General features: G+C 73.6%; 1 protein-coding gene across 1 annotated transcript in view; it reads left to right on the forward strand.

The window, feature by feature from the left end:
* PLEC (plectin) overlaps positions 1-16,396 on the forward strand; it is a 46,853-nt gene that overhangs the window by 2,153 nt on the left and 28,304 nt on the right. Inside the window, exons 3-7 of the mRNA XM_074145496.1 lie at positions 1,434-1,478; positions 12,449-12,510; positions 14,213-14,302; positions 16,006-16,083; positions 16,206-16,298. Coding sequence (XP_074001597.1) covers positions 1,434-1,478; positions 12,449-12,510; positions 14,213-14,302; positions 16,006-16,083; positions 16,206-16,298 — 368 coding nt within the window. The remainder of the gene's footprint in view (positions 1-1,433; positions 1,479-12,448; positions 12,511-14,212; positions 14,303-16,005; positions 16,084-16,205; positions 16,299-16,396) is intronic.

The raw sequence follows: 16,396 nt of genomic DNA on the forward strand, positions 1-16,396 counted from the left end.
GGCCCGATCCTGCCGGTGAGGAAGGCGTCTCCCCCGCGGCGGAGCGGGAGGGGTTAAGGCGGAGCGGGAGGAGTTGGTTGAGGGGGGGGGGGGGCGTTCCCTGCCTCCCCCCCCCCACCCCCCCCCCGCCCTAAAGATCCCAGCCCGTGGTGGTGTCCCCGGTGTGTGTGTCCCCCCCCCGGGCCCCCCCCCAAATGGAGGACACGGGTGCCCTCTTCCCCTCGCTGGTGGCCGCGGGGCACGCCGCCTCCCTCGCCCTGGTTTGGTACTGGAGGGGGCGGCGGGATGAAGCGGGGGGCGCAGGTGAGTTCGCATCGGCCCCCCCCCCCCCCCTTCCTCCCCATACCCCCCCCCCCTAAACCCCTCCCTCCCCCCCCCCCCCCCGCCCATTCCCGGAGGAGGGAGGGAGGGAGGGAGGGAGGGAGGGACCTGCTACCCCCATGGGGGGGCTCTAGGGGGGTTTGCCGGGGTGGGGGGGGGAGCATGGCTGGGGGGGAGGGAGGGATGCAGAGCATCCTGGTGACTCAGCATCCCCTCCCCCCCCCCCCCCATAAGAAGTGGGGGTCCCAGCAGCAGCCACCCCCCCGGTGCGGGTGCACCCGCACCGGGGGGGGTGGCTGCTGCTGGGACCCCCCCCAGCATCCCAGCCCCCTCCCCATCGTTTTTCGGGTACCCGACAGCCACAGGTGCTTCCCCCCGCCCCGAGGCGTGAAAGTGGCACATTATTTTTGGGGACAGGGATCTGGTGACAGGAGGGGGGCGGGGGGGAGCCGGGGGGGGGGGGGGGGGGTAGGTTGCCGGGAAGGGACGCGGTGACAGGGGCGGTGGCCCGTGGCTGCCGTGGTGACATCCGTGTCCAGCGCGACGCTGGGGTTGGCACTGGGGGGGTCTTCTGCCTGGGGGGGGTGTGTGTGTCACCATCCCCATGGGCAGAACAGGGTCTGGGGGGGGGTCTCAGGAGACCCCTCGCACCCGCAGCCGGTGGTGCCATGGTGACGTCTGTGATTGCCACGGCCACATCGGTGGTGGCCACGATGCCGGGGTTGTCACCGGGGGTCTTCTACTGGGGGGTGTCACCGTCCCTGCTGCAGAATGGGTCTGGGGGGGGTCGCAGAAGACCCCTCGCACCCGCAGCCAGTGCAGCCACGGGTGCCACGGTGACATCCATGATTGCCACGGTGACATCCATGATTGCCAGGGCCAGATCGGTGGTGGCCACAATGCTGGGGTCATCACCAGGGGTCTTCTGCTGGGGGTGTCACCGTCACTGCTGGCAGAACTGGGTCTGGGGGGGTCCCGGGAGACCCCTCGCACTCGCAGTTGTGGGTGCCACGGTGACAGCCATGTTTGCCACAGCCACATCGGTGTTGGCCACAACGCCAGGGTTGTCACCAGGGGTCTTCTGCTGGGGGCGTCACTGTCCCCATGGGCAGAGCGGGGTCTGGGGCGTCCCGGGAGACCCCTTGCACCCGCAGCCGGTGCAGCCACGGATGCCACGGTGACATCCACATCAGCCACGACACCGGGGTTGTCACCGGGGGTCTTCTGCCGGGGGTGTCACCATCCCTGCTGGCAGGACTGGGTCTGGGGGGGTCCCAGGAGAGCCCTCGCACCTGCAGCCGGTGCAGCCACGTGTGTGTGTCCCCCCCCCCCCGCCCCATCTTGCCACGGCCACATCCGCGTCAGCCACGAGAGTGCCGGCACTTTCCAGGGCGTTGGCTGCGGTTTCCGTCGATCCCTGTGCGGCACCGGGCGCTGTCACGCTGCCTGCACCCCCCCTGCCTGCACCCTGCCTGCACCCCGCCTGCCTGCACCCCCCTCCTGCCTGCATCCCCCTCCTGCCTGCACCCTGCCTGCCTGCACCCCCCTCCTGCCTGCACCCCCATCCTGCCTGCACTCTGCCTGCATCCCCCTCCTGCCTGCACCCTGCCTGCCTGCACCCCCCCCCTGCCTGCACCCCCCTCCTGCCTGCACCCCCCTCCTGCCTGCACCCCCCTCCTGCCTGCACCCTGCCTGCCTGCAACCCCCTCCTTGCCTGCACCCTGCCTGCCTGCACCCCCCTCCTGCCTGCATCCCCCTCCTGCCTGCACCCTGCCTGCACCGGCGTGGCTGCGGCAGCCGATGAACCCCAACCCCGTGCTCCCGGGGGGCTGCGCCGGTGCCGCTGCCTGCAGGCAGATAAGGCGGGCAGGGCACCTTGACGGGGGGTGCCGGGGGGGGGGCCCCCCGCTGTCCCTGGCGCCCGCCCAGGGCCCTCCCAAGGGCACCCCCAAGGTCACACCTGACGGGGCCCATCATCCGCACCGTGCCGTGCCACGGCCATCCCGAGCCGGGGGGTCTCGGGGGGGCTGTGGCAGCGATGCCTCCTTCTGCACCGCCCCCTCCTTCCCGGGCCTGGGGGGGGTCCCGCCTGTGGTCCCTGTCCCGTGGCTCGGTGGCCATGGTGGCCACGGTGGCCTGGTGGCACAGTGGCACAGTGGCACAGTGGCTCAGTGGCCCGGTGGCCTGGTGGGCAGCAGGCAGGGACGCGGGGCAGCGAGAGGGGTTTATTTTGGGGTGTTTTCCCAGGAACACACAGGTAGAGGAGGGGGGGGCAGCCTCGGTGCCCCCCGGGGGCTCCCCAGCCCCTCAGTGCCGTTTCGGCGCGGTGCCGGTGCCGGTGCTCACCGTGGGCACCCGCCGGCGCTGGTGGCCGGTTTCCCCATCCCTGTCCCCAGCCAGGCCGTGGCGGGGGGGGGGACACCATCCCTGTCCTGTAGCCACCCCCCCACCCCAGGGCGGAGGCGAGGGTATCAGGGGGGCTCCCCGAGAACGTGGGGTGCCACCGCCGCGGTGCCGCCGGCTCCCCACACCACAAGCGGGGACAGCGGTGGTGGGAGACCCCGTCCCGACCCCCGGCGGGGCCAGACCCCCCCATTGGGGCCGGGGGGCGGTGGGGGGGGGTTGGGGCCGTGGCGCGGGGGGGCCGTGGTGCGGCGGCGGCGGCGCCGGCGGGTTTTGGCAGCGGGGTGATGCCGCCGTGTTTGTTTGGTTTCCAGGGCTGCCAGAACCGGGGCCAGGGATGTGGTGGAGGGCGGGGGGGGGCCCCCTGAGGTTTGGGAACCCCCTCCCCCCCGAGGCCCCCCCTCTTCCCTTCACCAGCTCCACTCAGATTTTCCACCGCGCTGGCGCTGCCGGCGGTGCCAGGCCGGGGGCCGGGGGGATCCGGAGCGGCCGTTTGGTCGGTGACTCACTGGCCCAGGCAGGAAGTGGCCGATGCCGGGGCTGGCAGCTCCTGCCCGCGCTTGGCAGCAGCCCGGGACCCCCCGGCACGGCCCCCCCGGCACGGCACAGCCCCCTGGCACAGCCCCCCGGCACAGCCCCCTGGCACGGCACCGGCTGGCGTGGGGAAACCCTCCCCGGTGCTGCCCCACGGCCCCCGTATTTCTCCCTGGGGGGTAGGGCGGCTCCCTGGGGCAGCTGGCAAGCGTGGGGGGGGTGTGGCAAGCGTGGGGGGGGCCATGGCAAGCGTGGCAGGGCTGTGGCAGGGGTGGAGGGGCCGTGGCGAGCACGGCTGGGGGGCATAGCAAGCATGGCAGGGCTGTGGCAAGCATGCGGGGGGGGCTTTGGCAAGCGTGGGGGGCCATGGCAAGCATAGCAGAACCGTGGCGAGCGTGGCATGCCTGTGGCAAGCGTGGCGGGGCCGTGGCAAGCGTGGGGGGGGGGTGTGGCAAGCGTGGCGGGGCTGTGGCAAGCGTGTGGGGGCCGTGGCGAGCATGGGTGGGGGACATAGCAAGCATGGCAGGGCCGCGGCAAGTGTGGGGGGGCCGTGGCAAGTGTGGGGGGGCCATGGCAAGCATAGCAGGGCTGTGGCAAGCGTGGGGGGGGCCGTGGCAGGAGGAGCAGGCCGATCCCCAGGGAATGGTGTTCCGGTTCCCCGCAGCGTTCCCCGTTTGCCGGGCACTAATCTCCCCGTCCCAGCCCTCCCCGTGTCCCCCCCCCAGCCCCTTATCTCTGGGGCGCAGCTGGGGCACGTGGGGCAGAGCCGTGTGGGGCAGAGCCGTGTGGGGCAGAGCCCTGGGCTGGCACCCGCCGGTGCCGCGGTGTCACCGGCTCCCACGCCCCGGCACTGGCTTGTGCCGAGGGGGGGGGTTGGCACCAGCCCTTCCCCGTACCACAGGGGGGGCACGGGCTGAGCGGGGTGACACCCGGTGACCCCCCCGGTGCTGCCAGGGGTGGTGGCAGACGCCGAATCGCCCGGGCTTCTCCCTGCTGGGGGTCCCGTGCCATCACCATGCCCGTGCCACTGCCATCACTGTCCCGGTGCCATTGCTGTGCCCGTGCCATCACCATGCCTGTGCCACCACTGTGCCAGTGTCATAGCCCTGCCCATGCCATAGTCATGCCATCGCCATGCTTGTGCCATGGCTGCGCAGGTGCTATAGCCGTGCCCGTGCCATCACCATGGCCGTGCCATCACCATGCCTATGCCATAGCCGTGCCCGTGCCATGGCTGTGCTGGTGCCATAGCCGTGGCCATGCCATCACTGTGCCTGTATCGTCAGCATGGCCGTGCCATGCCGTGTTGGTGCCATTGCCGTGCCTGTACCATCACCGTGCCATCGCCGTGCCCATGCCGTTGCCGTTGCCGTGCCCTCGCCGTGCCCGTGCCCGCTGGTCCTGGCCGGCCGCCACGCTCTGCCCACGGCGGCGCCGGCACTGAGGGGGTCCCATTGTGTCCCCCCGGGGCGGGACCCCTCCCTGGCCGGCGGCGTGGCCGGGAACGTGGCCGGTTGCGTGGCCGGACGCCGGGATGGCGGGGCCTGGCAGAGGCCGTGGGGGCTGTGAGTCACCGGCCGCGGGTCGGCCCCCCCCGGCAGAGGCGGTGGTTGGGTGGGCGCCGGAGCAGCGATGCCGCGGGAGCTCTGGTGCTGCTGCTGCTGCTGCTGCGGCCGAGAAGGCAGGTCCCCCCCCTCCAGCAACGGGTGACAGCGCGGGGTGTCCTCCCCCCCGTGGCACCCCCGGGACCACCGTCCCCGCCGGAGGCTCCGGCACGGCCACACTCGCCTTGCGGTGCTGGGGGGCTGCGGCCGGGGGGGCTGTTTGCGGGGGGGGTGCAGGGGGTTGGGATGTGGGTGCGGGAGATGTCGGGGTGGCCGGGGAGCTGCTTGTGGGGTGCGGGGGGGGGGGGGCAGCCCTGCCTGCGGCCATCGGAAGAGGGGGGCCTGCCCCTGTCCGGGCAGAGGGGCGGGGGTCTGTGGGGGTGTCAGGGGTGTGGGGTGCAGGGAGAAGGGACACGGGGGGGCTGGGTGCCATGGGGAGAGAGGCAGCGGGTGCTGGGGGGCAGTGGTGCAGGGAAGGGGTGTGGGGGGGGGGGTGGGTGCAGAGGGGGGGGTGCCTGGGTGCTGGGGCAGAGGTTTAGGGGGGTGCGGGGGTCCCTGGGACCCCGGGAAGCTGGGGGTGCGGTGGTTCCCGTGCCCCCCCCCCCCCCCCGTGTTTAGGGGCGGGCGGGTCCCGGCGGGGCCGTGCCGCCCGGGGGGTGCGGGGGTCCCCGCGTCTGCCCCGTGGGGGTGCGGGGGTCCCCGCGTCTCTCCGCGTCGGGGGGCGGGCGGGTCCCGGGGGGGCGGTGTCGCGGAAGGAGGGGGGGGGCGGGGCGGTGTTGCGCGGTGGGGGGGGGCGGGTCCCCGTCTCCGTCCCCGTCCCGTCCCGTCCCGTCGGTGTCCCCGGCGCGGAGCGAGCATGGCGGGGAGCCCCGCCGCCCCCCGCGCCCCCCCCGGCGGGACCTGGCTCAGCGGCGGCTCCGAGCCCGAGCGGCGGCGGTACCTGAGCGCCCGCCTCTGCTGCGCCGGTGCGGGGGGACCGGGGGGACCGGGGGGGGGACCGGGACGGCACCCGGGGGGGGACGGCACCGGGGGAGGGGGGGGAAACGGGGAGGCACCGGGCGGGGGGGGACGACGGGGAGGGACCGGCACCGGGAGCGGGGGGGTCCGTTCGAGGGGGGGGGGGTGGTGGGAGCCCCGCGGGGACGGGAGTCGCTACCGGGGGGGGACCCCGGGAACGGGGGGGCGGGGCCTGTCCCCAGAGCCCCGCCCCCAGAGCAGGGAGGGGCCGGAGGGGGCTGAGCTGGGCTGAAATGGGTCTAAACTGGGCGGAATTGGGGCTGGGCTGAGCTGGGCTGAAATGGGGCTGGACTGGGCGGAATTGGGGCTAAACTGGGGTTAACTGGAGCTGAATTAGGGCTAAACTGCGTTGAGCTGAGCTAAACTGGGGTTAACTGGGCTGAACTGGACTGAATTGGGCTCAGCTGGCCTGAGCTGGGTCTGAACTGGTGTGAACTGGAGCCAAACTGGGGCTAAACTAGGCTGAGCTGAACTGGTTCTGAACTGGGGTTAACTGGGCTGAACTGGACTGAATTGGACTCAGCTGGCCTGAGCTGGGTCTAAACTGGTGTGAACTGGAGCCAAACTGGAGCTGAACTGGGCTGAACTGGCCTTAGCTGGGTCTGAACTGGTGTGAACTGGAGCCATACTGGGGCTAAACTGGACTGACCTGAGCTGAGCTGGGGTTAACTGGGCTGAACTGGACTGAATTGGACTCAGCTGGCCTGAGTTGGGTCTGAACTGGAGCTGAACTGGGGCTGAACTGGGTCTGAACTGGGGTTAACTGGGCTGAACTGGCCTGAGTTGGGTCTGAACTGGTGTGAACTGCAGCCGAACTGGGGCTAAACTGGGCTGGGCTGAGCTGAACTGGGTCTGAAGTGGGGTTAACTGGACTGAACTGGACTGAATTGGACTTGGCTGGCTTGAGCTGGGCTGAACTGGGGCTGCACTTGGGCTAAACTGGGCTAAACTGAGCTGGACTGGGGCTGAACTGAAGCTAAACTGGGGCCAACTGGTACTGAACTGGGCTTGGGCTGAACTGGCCCTGAACTGGAGCTGAACTGGGGCTAAACTGGGCTGAGCTGGGCTGGGGGGTCAGGGGGGGCTGTGTGTGCCCGTGCACTGGGGGGGGTGGGCTGCGTGTGCCGGTGCACGCGTGTTTGGGTGTGTGCGTGCCGGTGCACGCGTGTTCGGGTGTGTGCACCCCCCCCAGCACCTCACGTCTGTCACCGCGGTGAGACTCCGCTGCCGGGCACCCCCCACCCTCGGTGCCCCCCCCCACCCGGTGGGACCGGCTCGGGGACCCCCCACCCCCGGGTGCAGCCGGGCGCCCCCCGGGCGGCGTTTCGGGGTGTCACGGTGCCGGGGGCCGGTGGGTGCCGGGGAAGGGGGGGGCGGTGGCAGCGCCGTTCCCTGCCCGCAGGCGGCGGTGGCGGGGGGGGTAGGTGGGGGGGCTGGTTCTGGTGGAAAGGGGGGGGGTCAGCCCCGTGGGACCCCCTGTGCCGGCGCTGGGTGCCCCGGCAGAGCCCCCGGTGTCCCGGCACCCACCGAGGGTGGCACGGGCGGTGCCGGCGGGGGGGGAGGTCTGGGGTCCCGCCGGCGGGAGGGGTGCCGGGAGCCGCCGGCGGCGGTGGGTGCCGCAGCCCCGCGGTGCCGCCGTGGGAGGGTGCCGGGCCGGCCCGGTGGGTGCCGCCAGCGGGGGAGGGGGCTGGGAGAGGTGGCCCCGGTTCGTCCGGCCCGGCCGGGCCAGCAGCCGCCTGCGCCGGGAGCCCTGTGCCAGCGGCTTCGCCGGGCGCCGGCCGTGGCACAGCCCCGCAGCGCCCACGCCGTGCCCAGCTCTGCCACGGCCCCGGTGCCGCCGGGAGCCCCTGTCCCCGTGCCGGGACGCCAACCGGGCTCCGGCAACCGGGACGGCCGTGCCGGGGTCACCGGTGGGTCTGGTGCCGGGCCGTGGGGGTGCCACCGGCGTGGGGAGCCCTCAGCCGCGTCCCTCCGGCACCGCGGTGGCACGGCGCGGTGGCACCCCGGCAGCGCCGGCACCCCTTGTCCCGGTGCCCACCTCGGTGGATGGTCCTTGTGCCGTCGCTCCGGCGCGTCCCTGCCCTCGGACGTGCGCCGGTGTCACCGGGCTCCTGCCGCCTCTGCCCCAGACGTGGCCCGGCTGGGACGATGTGGGTGCCGGAGCCCGGTGGGGGCCGCCCTGGCTCTGCCCCAGCTCGGCCCCCTCCCCGGCACCCCCAAACCCCGGCTGCCCCCCCACCCCTCGCCGTGCCGGTGCCGGGGCGCGGCGGTGCCGTGAGTCATGGCGGGAGCACGCGCGGCACCCGCGGCCTTGGACTCGGCGCGCGGTGACGGTGATGGTGACGCCGACGCCGCGGGGTGTGGATTGTGGGGTTCGGGGTGCGGGGGGGGGACGGGGACACACAGACGGGCACCGGCTCCTGTGCCGGGACGTGCCGCGCTGGCGGCGCCCACGGCTGCGTTTGGCGGGGATGGGTGCGGTGGGTGCCCCGGGCAGGGCTGCACCGTGACCCCCCGAGGTCCCCGTGACACCCTGAGGTCCCCCTGTCACCCCGAGGTCTATGTGCCACCCCCCGAGGTCCTCGTGACACCGCGAGGTCCCCATGCCCCCCCCCGAAGTCCTCGGGACCCCCAGGGTCACAGGCTCAGGATGTCCCCGTCCCCCTGCTCGGGGTCCTCAGGAGACCCCTGTCCCCATCTCAGGGCCTGCAGCCCCCCCTGTCCCCAAGCCCCCAGTCGGATGGGGACTCCCCCCGTGTGCCCCTCACATACGGGGGGCCCCGGATCCCCACGGAGGGACGTGTGGCCGGGTGGGAGGTGGCACCGGGTGGGGGGCGAACCCCTAGTCCTCCCCACGGTCCCCAAGGCTGGGGGTGTCACCCCTCACCACGGGGCATCCCCGGGGAGGGGGGCTCCTCCTGGCACCCCGTGCCGGCATTGCCGGGGCCCCCATCCCGTGGGGCGCAGTGGGGGGATCTTGGGGGTCTCAGGGTGCAGTGGGGGGGTTCCGGCAGTGGGGGGTGTTGGGGTGCAGTGAGGGGGTGTTGGGGGTCTCAGGGTGCAGGGGGGGTGTCAGGGTGCAGTGAGGGGGTGTTGGGGGTCTCAGGGTGCAGGGGGGGTGTCGGGGTGTAGTGGGGGGTCTCAGGGTGCAGGGGGGGTGTCAGGGTGCAGTGAGGGGTCTCAGGGTGCAGGGGGGGTGTCAGGGTGCAGTGAGGGGGTGTTGGGGTGTAGTGGGGGGTGTCAGGGTGCAGGGGGGGGTGTCGGGGTGCAGTGGGGGGGTGCCAGGCGCAGGCGGCACAGGAGCGCCCGGAATGCGTCGCCGACAGCCTGGGCGGAGGAGCTGGCGTGTGTCCCGGCGCGGGCACTGGGATGTGGGGACGGCACCTCCCTGTCCCGGGGGGTCTATGGGGCTCAGCCCCCCCCTCACCCACACCCCCGGGGGTCCTGCAGCCCCAGGGATGGGGAACCTCAAAGCCCCCACCCCCCGGGAGGGAAAATGGGGCTCTGAGCCCCCCCGAGCGTGGGACCCAGGACCAGGGCTTGTGAAGCTGGGGGGTCCTGAGCCCCCCAGGTTGTGGGGACCGTGGGTCCTGCAGAGCTGGGGTGTGGGGCTGGGGGGTCCTGAGGACTCCAGTGGTGCCCAGACCTCTGGGATGGGGCTGGGGGCTCTCGGAGGTCCCCAGTGGGGGCTTGGGGACTGGGGGGGCTGTGGCCCCTGAGATGGGGACAGGGGTGTCCTGAGGACCCCGAGCAGGGGGACGGGGACGTCCTGAGCCTGTGACCCTGGGGGTCCCGGGCCCCTGGGCTTGGAAACCTGGGGGTCCCGGGGCCACGGGGTGTGGGGACCAGGGGTCTGGCAGCTCCGGGGTGTGGGGCTGGGGGTTTCCCAGTACCCCAGGCATCAGGACGGGGGGTCCCCCCCCCCGGGCTTGCAGATCTGGGGGTCCTGAGGTCCCCGGGTCTGGGGACCGTGGGTCTGGCAGCTCTAGGCTATGGGGCTGGGGGGTTCAGAACCCCCTCTCCCCCCCGGCTTACAGATCTGGGGGTCTTGAGGTGTGGGGACTATGGGGCTGGCAGCTCGGGGCCATGGGGCTGGGGGTCCCAACCCCCCCCACCCTTGGGCTTGCAGACCCGGGGGTCCCGAGGCCCCGGGGTGTGGGGACCAGGGGTCTGCAGCTTGGGGGCATCAGGACCGGGGGTCCCACGCCCCCCAGGCTTGCCAACTTGGGGGTCCCGAGGTCCCCGTGGGTGGGGACTATGGGGCTGGCAGCTCCGGGGCGCGGGCCTGGGGGTCCCAACCCCCCCCAGCTTGCAGACCCGGGGGTCCCGAGGCCCCGGGGTGTGGGTCTGGGGGTGCGGGGTCCCCCCGAGCGGGAGCGTCCCCCTGCCCCATCCCGCGGCCGTGGGGCCCGGGGAGGAGGGGGTTAATGGGAGCCGAGGTTTCCTGTGGGCAGGATGGAGCCCGGGTGGGGCGGGGGGAGGGCGGAGGGAGGGGGGGGGAACCCCAGTCCCCTCCCTGGGGCCGCCCCACACCTCGGGCAGGCAGAGCCGGAGTGCAGCGAGCTGCGTCGGTGCTCAGCGCGGCCACCATGTCCCGGCGCAGCCAGGAGGAGGGGCCGGCCGTGGGGCAGAGGGGCTCGGAGGCCGTGGGGCAGAGGACGGGCTCGGAGGACAACCTCTACCTGGCCGTGCTGCGGGCCTCCGAGGGCAAGAAAGGTACCGGCACCCCACGGCAGTGGGGATGGTGTGGGGCGCGGGGATGGTGTGGGGCGCAGGGATGGTGTGGGGTGCGGGGATGGTGTGGGGCAGGGGGATGGTGTGGGGTGTGGGGACTGCCCTGCATGGGACCACCCCGGCCTGGTGTTGGCGTCCCACAGCATGGGGCGGACCCCCACGCTGGGGCGGGGTGCCCCCCACAGGCTATGGGGCAGACCCCGAGAATGGGGGTATTGTCCCCCGGGCAGGCTGTGGGGCAGACCCCCTTGCTGGGGGCAGGCAGGCTATGGGGCAGACTCCCATTCTGGGGGCGGTGTCCCCTGGCAGGCTATGGGGCAGACCCCCACACTGGGGCGGTGTCCCCTGGTAGGCTGTGTGGGGCAGACCCCCATTCTAGGGGTGTTGAGCCCTGGGCAGGCCATGGGGCAGACCCCCACAGTGAGGGCAGGCAGGCTGGCTGTGGGGCAGACCCCCCATCTAGGGGCGTTGTCCCCCAGGCGGGCTATGGGGCAGACCCCCAGAATGAGGGTATAGTCCTCCGGGCAGGCTATGGGGCAGACCCCAGGAATAGGGGTGTTGCCCCCCAGGCAGGCTATGGGGCAGCGCCGTGGGGCTGGGGCTGGTCACCGTGGCCGGGGCCGGCATCCCCGGTGCCCGAGCATTCGGGGCGCGGGGTCCCCGTGTCCCTCGCCGGCGCCGTCCCCCTCCCTGCCGCGGCAGCGCCGGGTGCCGCCGCCATCCCTGCCCCACGGCGGGCGCGGCCACTTCCTCCCACGCCCAGCCATGGCCACCGCCACCGCCCCGCGGCCACCGCCCCTCGCTCGGTGGCCACCGCCGGCCGGGGCTCACCTGGCTGTCGGGGGCTCGTGGGGTGCTGTGGGGCAGGAGCTCCCCCCCCGGGCGCTGCGCACGTAGCCGTGGGGCGAGGGGGCCCCACACTTCCTTCCTTCCTCCTGCGCCGCCGCCACCTCCCGGCACCGGCGACGAGCCACCGTGGGTGCCCGGCATCGCCCGTGGGTGCCCGGTGTCCCCCGTGGGCGCCCGGTGGTGCCGGCGTGGGTGCGGGACGGTTGCCCACCGCGGGCAGATCCCGGCACGCTCCGGTGGGGCGAGAGCCGGCAGGCGCCAGCCCGGCCTCACCCCATCACCGTGGGCGAGGGGGGGTACGGGGCGGGGGGGGGGGGGGTCCGGTGGCATCGCCCCACGTGCCCCCGGTGTCCCCTCCTGTCACCAAACCCCCCCGGCACCGGGGCCGAGCCCGGCACTGGCCACCCCCAGGGGTCACGGCGATGCTGGGGGGGGGACAGGGGGTGCTGCCCCGCCGTGGGGAGTGGGGGTGGGTGGGGTGGGGGCTCGTTAGTGGCGGGCGGGTGCTGCGTCAGCGTCCCCTAATGACAGGGCAGGGAGTGCCCGTGAGTCACAGCCCTGCCCCGGGGACACCCCGGGGAGGGGGACGGGGACAGACCCCCCCCGGGCTCGCCCGCACCCCGGCCACGGGGCCACCACCCTGTGCCAGGGGCTACGCCGGGACTGACCCCCCCCGGGCTCGTCCCGGTCCCACGGTGCCACGGTCCCCGCACCCACGGCCGGGGGGCTGTGCCGGGGCAGCTCCCCAAGGGCTGTCCCCCCCCCCCCCCCCCAATGTGTCCCCCCCCCCGGGTTTGGGGGTTCGGGCAGGGCCCGGTCCCCGTTAACCGTTTCCTTCCCCTCGCCCGCCCCGTGACTCACCCCCGCGGTCGGGGTTGGCTCATGGCTTCCTCTGCCGGCGATGCCACCGCCGGCACCGCGCCAGGCCCCCCCCGCTCACCCTGGCCCCCCCCCGCGGCTCACCCTGTCCCCCCCCTCTCTTGCAGATGAGCGAGACCGGGTCCAGAAGAAAACCTTCACCAAATGGGTCAACAAGCACCTCATCAAGGTACGGTTGTGCCGGTGCCGGCGCCACGGTGTCCCCGACCACGGCCCCCCCGTCCCGCGGCTCCGGCCACTGCGGCAGCGGTTGAGGCTCCTCTCTGGCCTGCCCGGCCGTGGGGCTGTGCCGTGCCGTGGGGTTGTGCCGTGGGGCTGTGCCGTGCCGTGGGGCTGTGCCATGGGGCTGTGCCGTGCCGTGGCCGTGCCAGCCGCCCCCTCCCACGCTGGCCGGGACGGTGCCAGTGCCCTGTCCCCAGGCACAAGAGGACCTTTCGGTGGCTTTGACGCCGCGGAGCCTGGCAGCTCTGCCGGGCACCCTGCCCGCGCCGCTCCGGCACCACCGCGGCTCCCTTTGGGGTGCCCGGGGCCGGGGGGGGCCGTGGCCACCGCGCTGCCCGTGCCCCCCGTCCCGTCCCCTCCCGCTCTCCCATCTCCGTCCCGCTGCCGCCCGCGCCAGGCGCCCGGCCGATCCCCGCCGGCATGCCGGTGCCTGTCCCCGCGGCAGCGCTGGGCACGCGCCGAGACGGCCCCCCCGGCCCCCGCGCCCCGGCCTGTCCCCACACGTCCCCACACCCCACATGCCCGGCCCTGCCGCCACAGTGCCGGTGCTGGTGCCGGTGCCGCCGGTGCCCGCCGCGGGTCTGTCTCCTCTCGCTGCCTCTCCTGACCTCTCTCTTCTCTCCGCCCCCCCCGCAGCACTGGCGAGCAGAGGTAGGTCCCCCCCCGCTGCCCCCCAGCACGATCTTTCTCTTCCTGCACCTTCCCCTCCCTGCGCCGGGGACGGACCCGGCGGCACCGCGGGCACCGGGTCCGACCCCCCCGTGGCTACTGGCATGGTGGGCACCAGGTCCAGCCCCAGTGGTTGCCAGCATGGTGGGCACTGGGTCCAACCCCCCCATGGCTATTGGCACGGTGGGCGCTGGGTCCAACACCCTGTGGCTACTGACATGGTGGGCACCGGGTCTGACCCTGACAGTTGCCAGCATGGTGGGCACCGGGTCTGACCCCCCCGTGGCTACTGGCATGGTGGGCACCAGGTCCAACCCCAGTGGTTGCCAGCATGGTGGGCACCGGGTCTGACCCCCCCGTGGCTACTGGCATGGTGGGCACCAGGTCCAACCCCAGTGGTTGCCAGCATGGTGGGCACCGGGTCTGACCCCCCCGTGGCTACTGGCATGGTGGGCACCAGGTCCAACCCCAGTGGTTGCCAGCACGGTGGGCACCAAATCTGACCCCCCCATGGCTACTGGCACGGTGGGCGGCGGGTCCAGCCCCAGTGGTTGCCAGTATGGTGGGCACTGGGTCCAACCCCCCCATGGCTATTGGCACGGTGGGTGCTGGGTCCAACACCCTGTGGCTACTGACATGGTGGGCACCGGGTCTGACCCTGACAGTTGCCAGCATGGTGGGCACCGGGTCTGACCCGCCCGTGGCTACTGGCACGGTGGGCAGCGGGTCCCTGCGCACCGGGGAGCGCTGCCGGCTCTGGCATCCCTGGGGGGGGCTGCCGGTGTGTGCTGGTTGGGGACACACACACACACACGGGGTTGGGGGCACGGGGCTGCGCTCAGGGACGTGTGTGAGCACCCGCTGCATGGAGTGGGGGGTCACTGGGGTGAGCGGTGGCCACTGGCCACCCCGTGGGGCGGGAGGGGGGTGTGTGCAGGGCTCGGCAGCCCCCCCCGGTGACCCCGTCCCTGTCCCCGCAGGCGCAGCGTCACGTCAACGACCTGTACGAGGACCTGCGGGATGGCCACAACCTCATCTCGCTGCTGGAGGTGCTCTCGGGGGACACCCTGGTGAGTGTCACCGCGCCGCCACCGCCACCGCCACCACCGCGCCGCCGGGACCCTCCTCTGCTTCCCGCCTCTCCCCCCTCTCCTCTCCCGCTTGGCCGTCTGTCCCCTCCGTCCCTCTGTCCCCTCCGTCCCTCTGTCCTCTCCGTCCATCCCTCCCCCCCGGCACCGTGACACCCCCCCCCGCCATCTCCATCCCGCGCCCCCCCGGCCCCGCCGCCGCCGCCTCTAACGCCCGGACGTCTCTTTGCTTTGGTGAACTCTCTGCTCCTCCGCCGCCGGCTCTGCCCCGACCGTCCCCCTGCGGCCGGCCATGGCCTCCTCCTCCTCCTCCTCCTCTTCCTCTTCTTCCTCCCCCCGGCGCAGCCGCGGGAGCGAGACCTCATCCGGAACTTGCGCCTGGTGAGTGCTTCTGCCCTTTGCTCGCCCCGCGGCCAGCGCCCGACGCCGCCGACGCCGGGAGAGGCCGAGCCAGCGCCGCGGAGGAGCGGCGGCACCGCGGGCTGTGCCGGGGCGCGGGGGCGGTGACACCCCGGGGTGCGCCCGTGTCACCCCGGGATGGGTTTCCCTGGGCCTGCGGCGCCCAGAGGGGAGCGTGGCATCGCCGTGACCCCCCCCCCGTGCCGTGGGGCTGGGACCCCCCGCTCGGCTGCGGCTCCTGGCACCGCGGCAAGATGTGCCAACCGGTCCCTCAGGGCTATCGGAGAGGGAGGTGGCCCCGTGGCCACTGACCCCCCCCGGCTCTCTCCAGACCCAGCTGTCTTTCCCTCGGGCACTTGGGGGGCTGAGGGGCTCCCCGGCCCCTCCGGCACCCAGTTGGGCACAACCACGGCCGGTGTGCCGCGGCATCACCGCGAGTGTATGGGGGGGTCGTCCTGGCAGGAGCTTCCCAGGGGACCCCAGGGGTGGGGAGGGTCCTGCCGGGGGGGCTCCCAGCGTGGGAAGACCTGGTCCTTGCCGTGGGGTGAGACCTGAGCGTGCCGGGAGCCGCCTCCGGCACGGCACGGCCACAGCAGCACCGGCTGCAGGAGCCGGCGGGGGCAGGGGCAGAGCAGGGATGGCAGTGCCAGAGCCGCGCGGCTGGTTGTGCTTGTGCCGTGGCGGTGCCGCGGGGCTGGCTGTGCCCGTGCCGTGGTGCCGGCGCTGCCGCGTGGCCGAGGCACCGGTGCAGGATCCGGCACGGGGCCGGCGGCTCTCGCCGTCGTGGGTTCCGGCAGCCGAGGATTTCCTGGTGGGGCCGCGCTGCCCGCAGCGGGAGGCGGTGACACGGGTCGTGGTGGCACGGGACACGGTGGCGCCGTGGCTGGCACCGGCTCGGCCGAGATGTGGCCGCGGTGCCCACACAAGGTGTGGGGGTCCCCGTCCCCCCGCGGCGATGGGGTGCCGGTGCCTCCGCTGCCCCTGCCCCTCCTGCAGCTGCCGGCTTCGGGTGCTCGGTGGGGTGTCCTGGGGGGGGGGGGGACGGGGGTGCGGTGGGGGGCAGCCGGCTCTGCTCTGGCACTTGGCATCGCCGGGGGGGCGTTGGGGAGGGTCCCCTCCCCGTGGGGACAAAGTGCGCGGGGCGTGTGGCATCGGCATCTGCGGCGCCGGGAGCGGCCGGGCTGGGGCGGGTTTGGGGGGGGGGGGGGACACGGCGGTGCTGGGGGGGATGTGCTGAGGTACCGGGGGGGTGACGGTGACAACTGATCCCCCCCCTCTCCCCGCAGCCCCGGGAGAAGGGCAGGATGCGCTTCCACAAGCTGCAGAACGTCCAGATCGCCCTCAACTACCTGAAGCATCGCCAGGTAAAGGGGGGGGGTCGCGGGGCTGCCGGGGATCCCCGGGGTTGGAATGGGGGGGGTCACGGGGCTGCCGGGGACCCCCAGGGTGTGTCCCCCCGGTCCCTGACACCCCCCTGCCCCCCCAGGTGAAGCTGGTGAACATCCGCAACGATGACATCGCCGACGGCAACCCCAAGCTGACGCTGGGGCTCATCTGGACCATCATCCTCCACTTCCAGGTGAGCCCCGACCCACCGGCATCGGCACCGGCACCGGCACGTGCCGTGGCATGGCGGGGGGGACGTGGCGGTGGCAGGGGGGGTTGGGGGTCCACAGC

This window comes from Numenius arquata, chromosome 3 (genome assembly GCF_964106895.1).
Source record: "Numenius arquata chromosome 3, bNumArq3.hap1.1, whole genome shotgun sequence".
NCBI lineage: Eukaryota > Metazoa > Chordata > Aves > Charadriiformes > Scolopacidae > Numenius > Numenius arquata.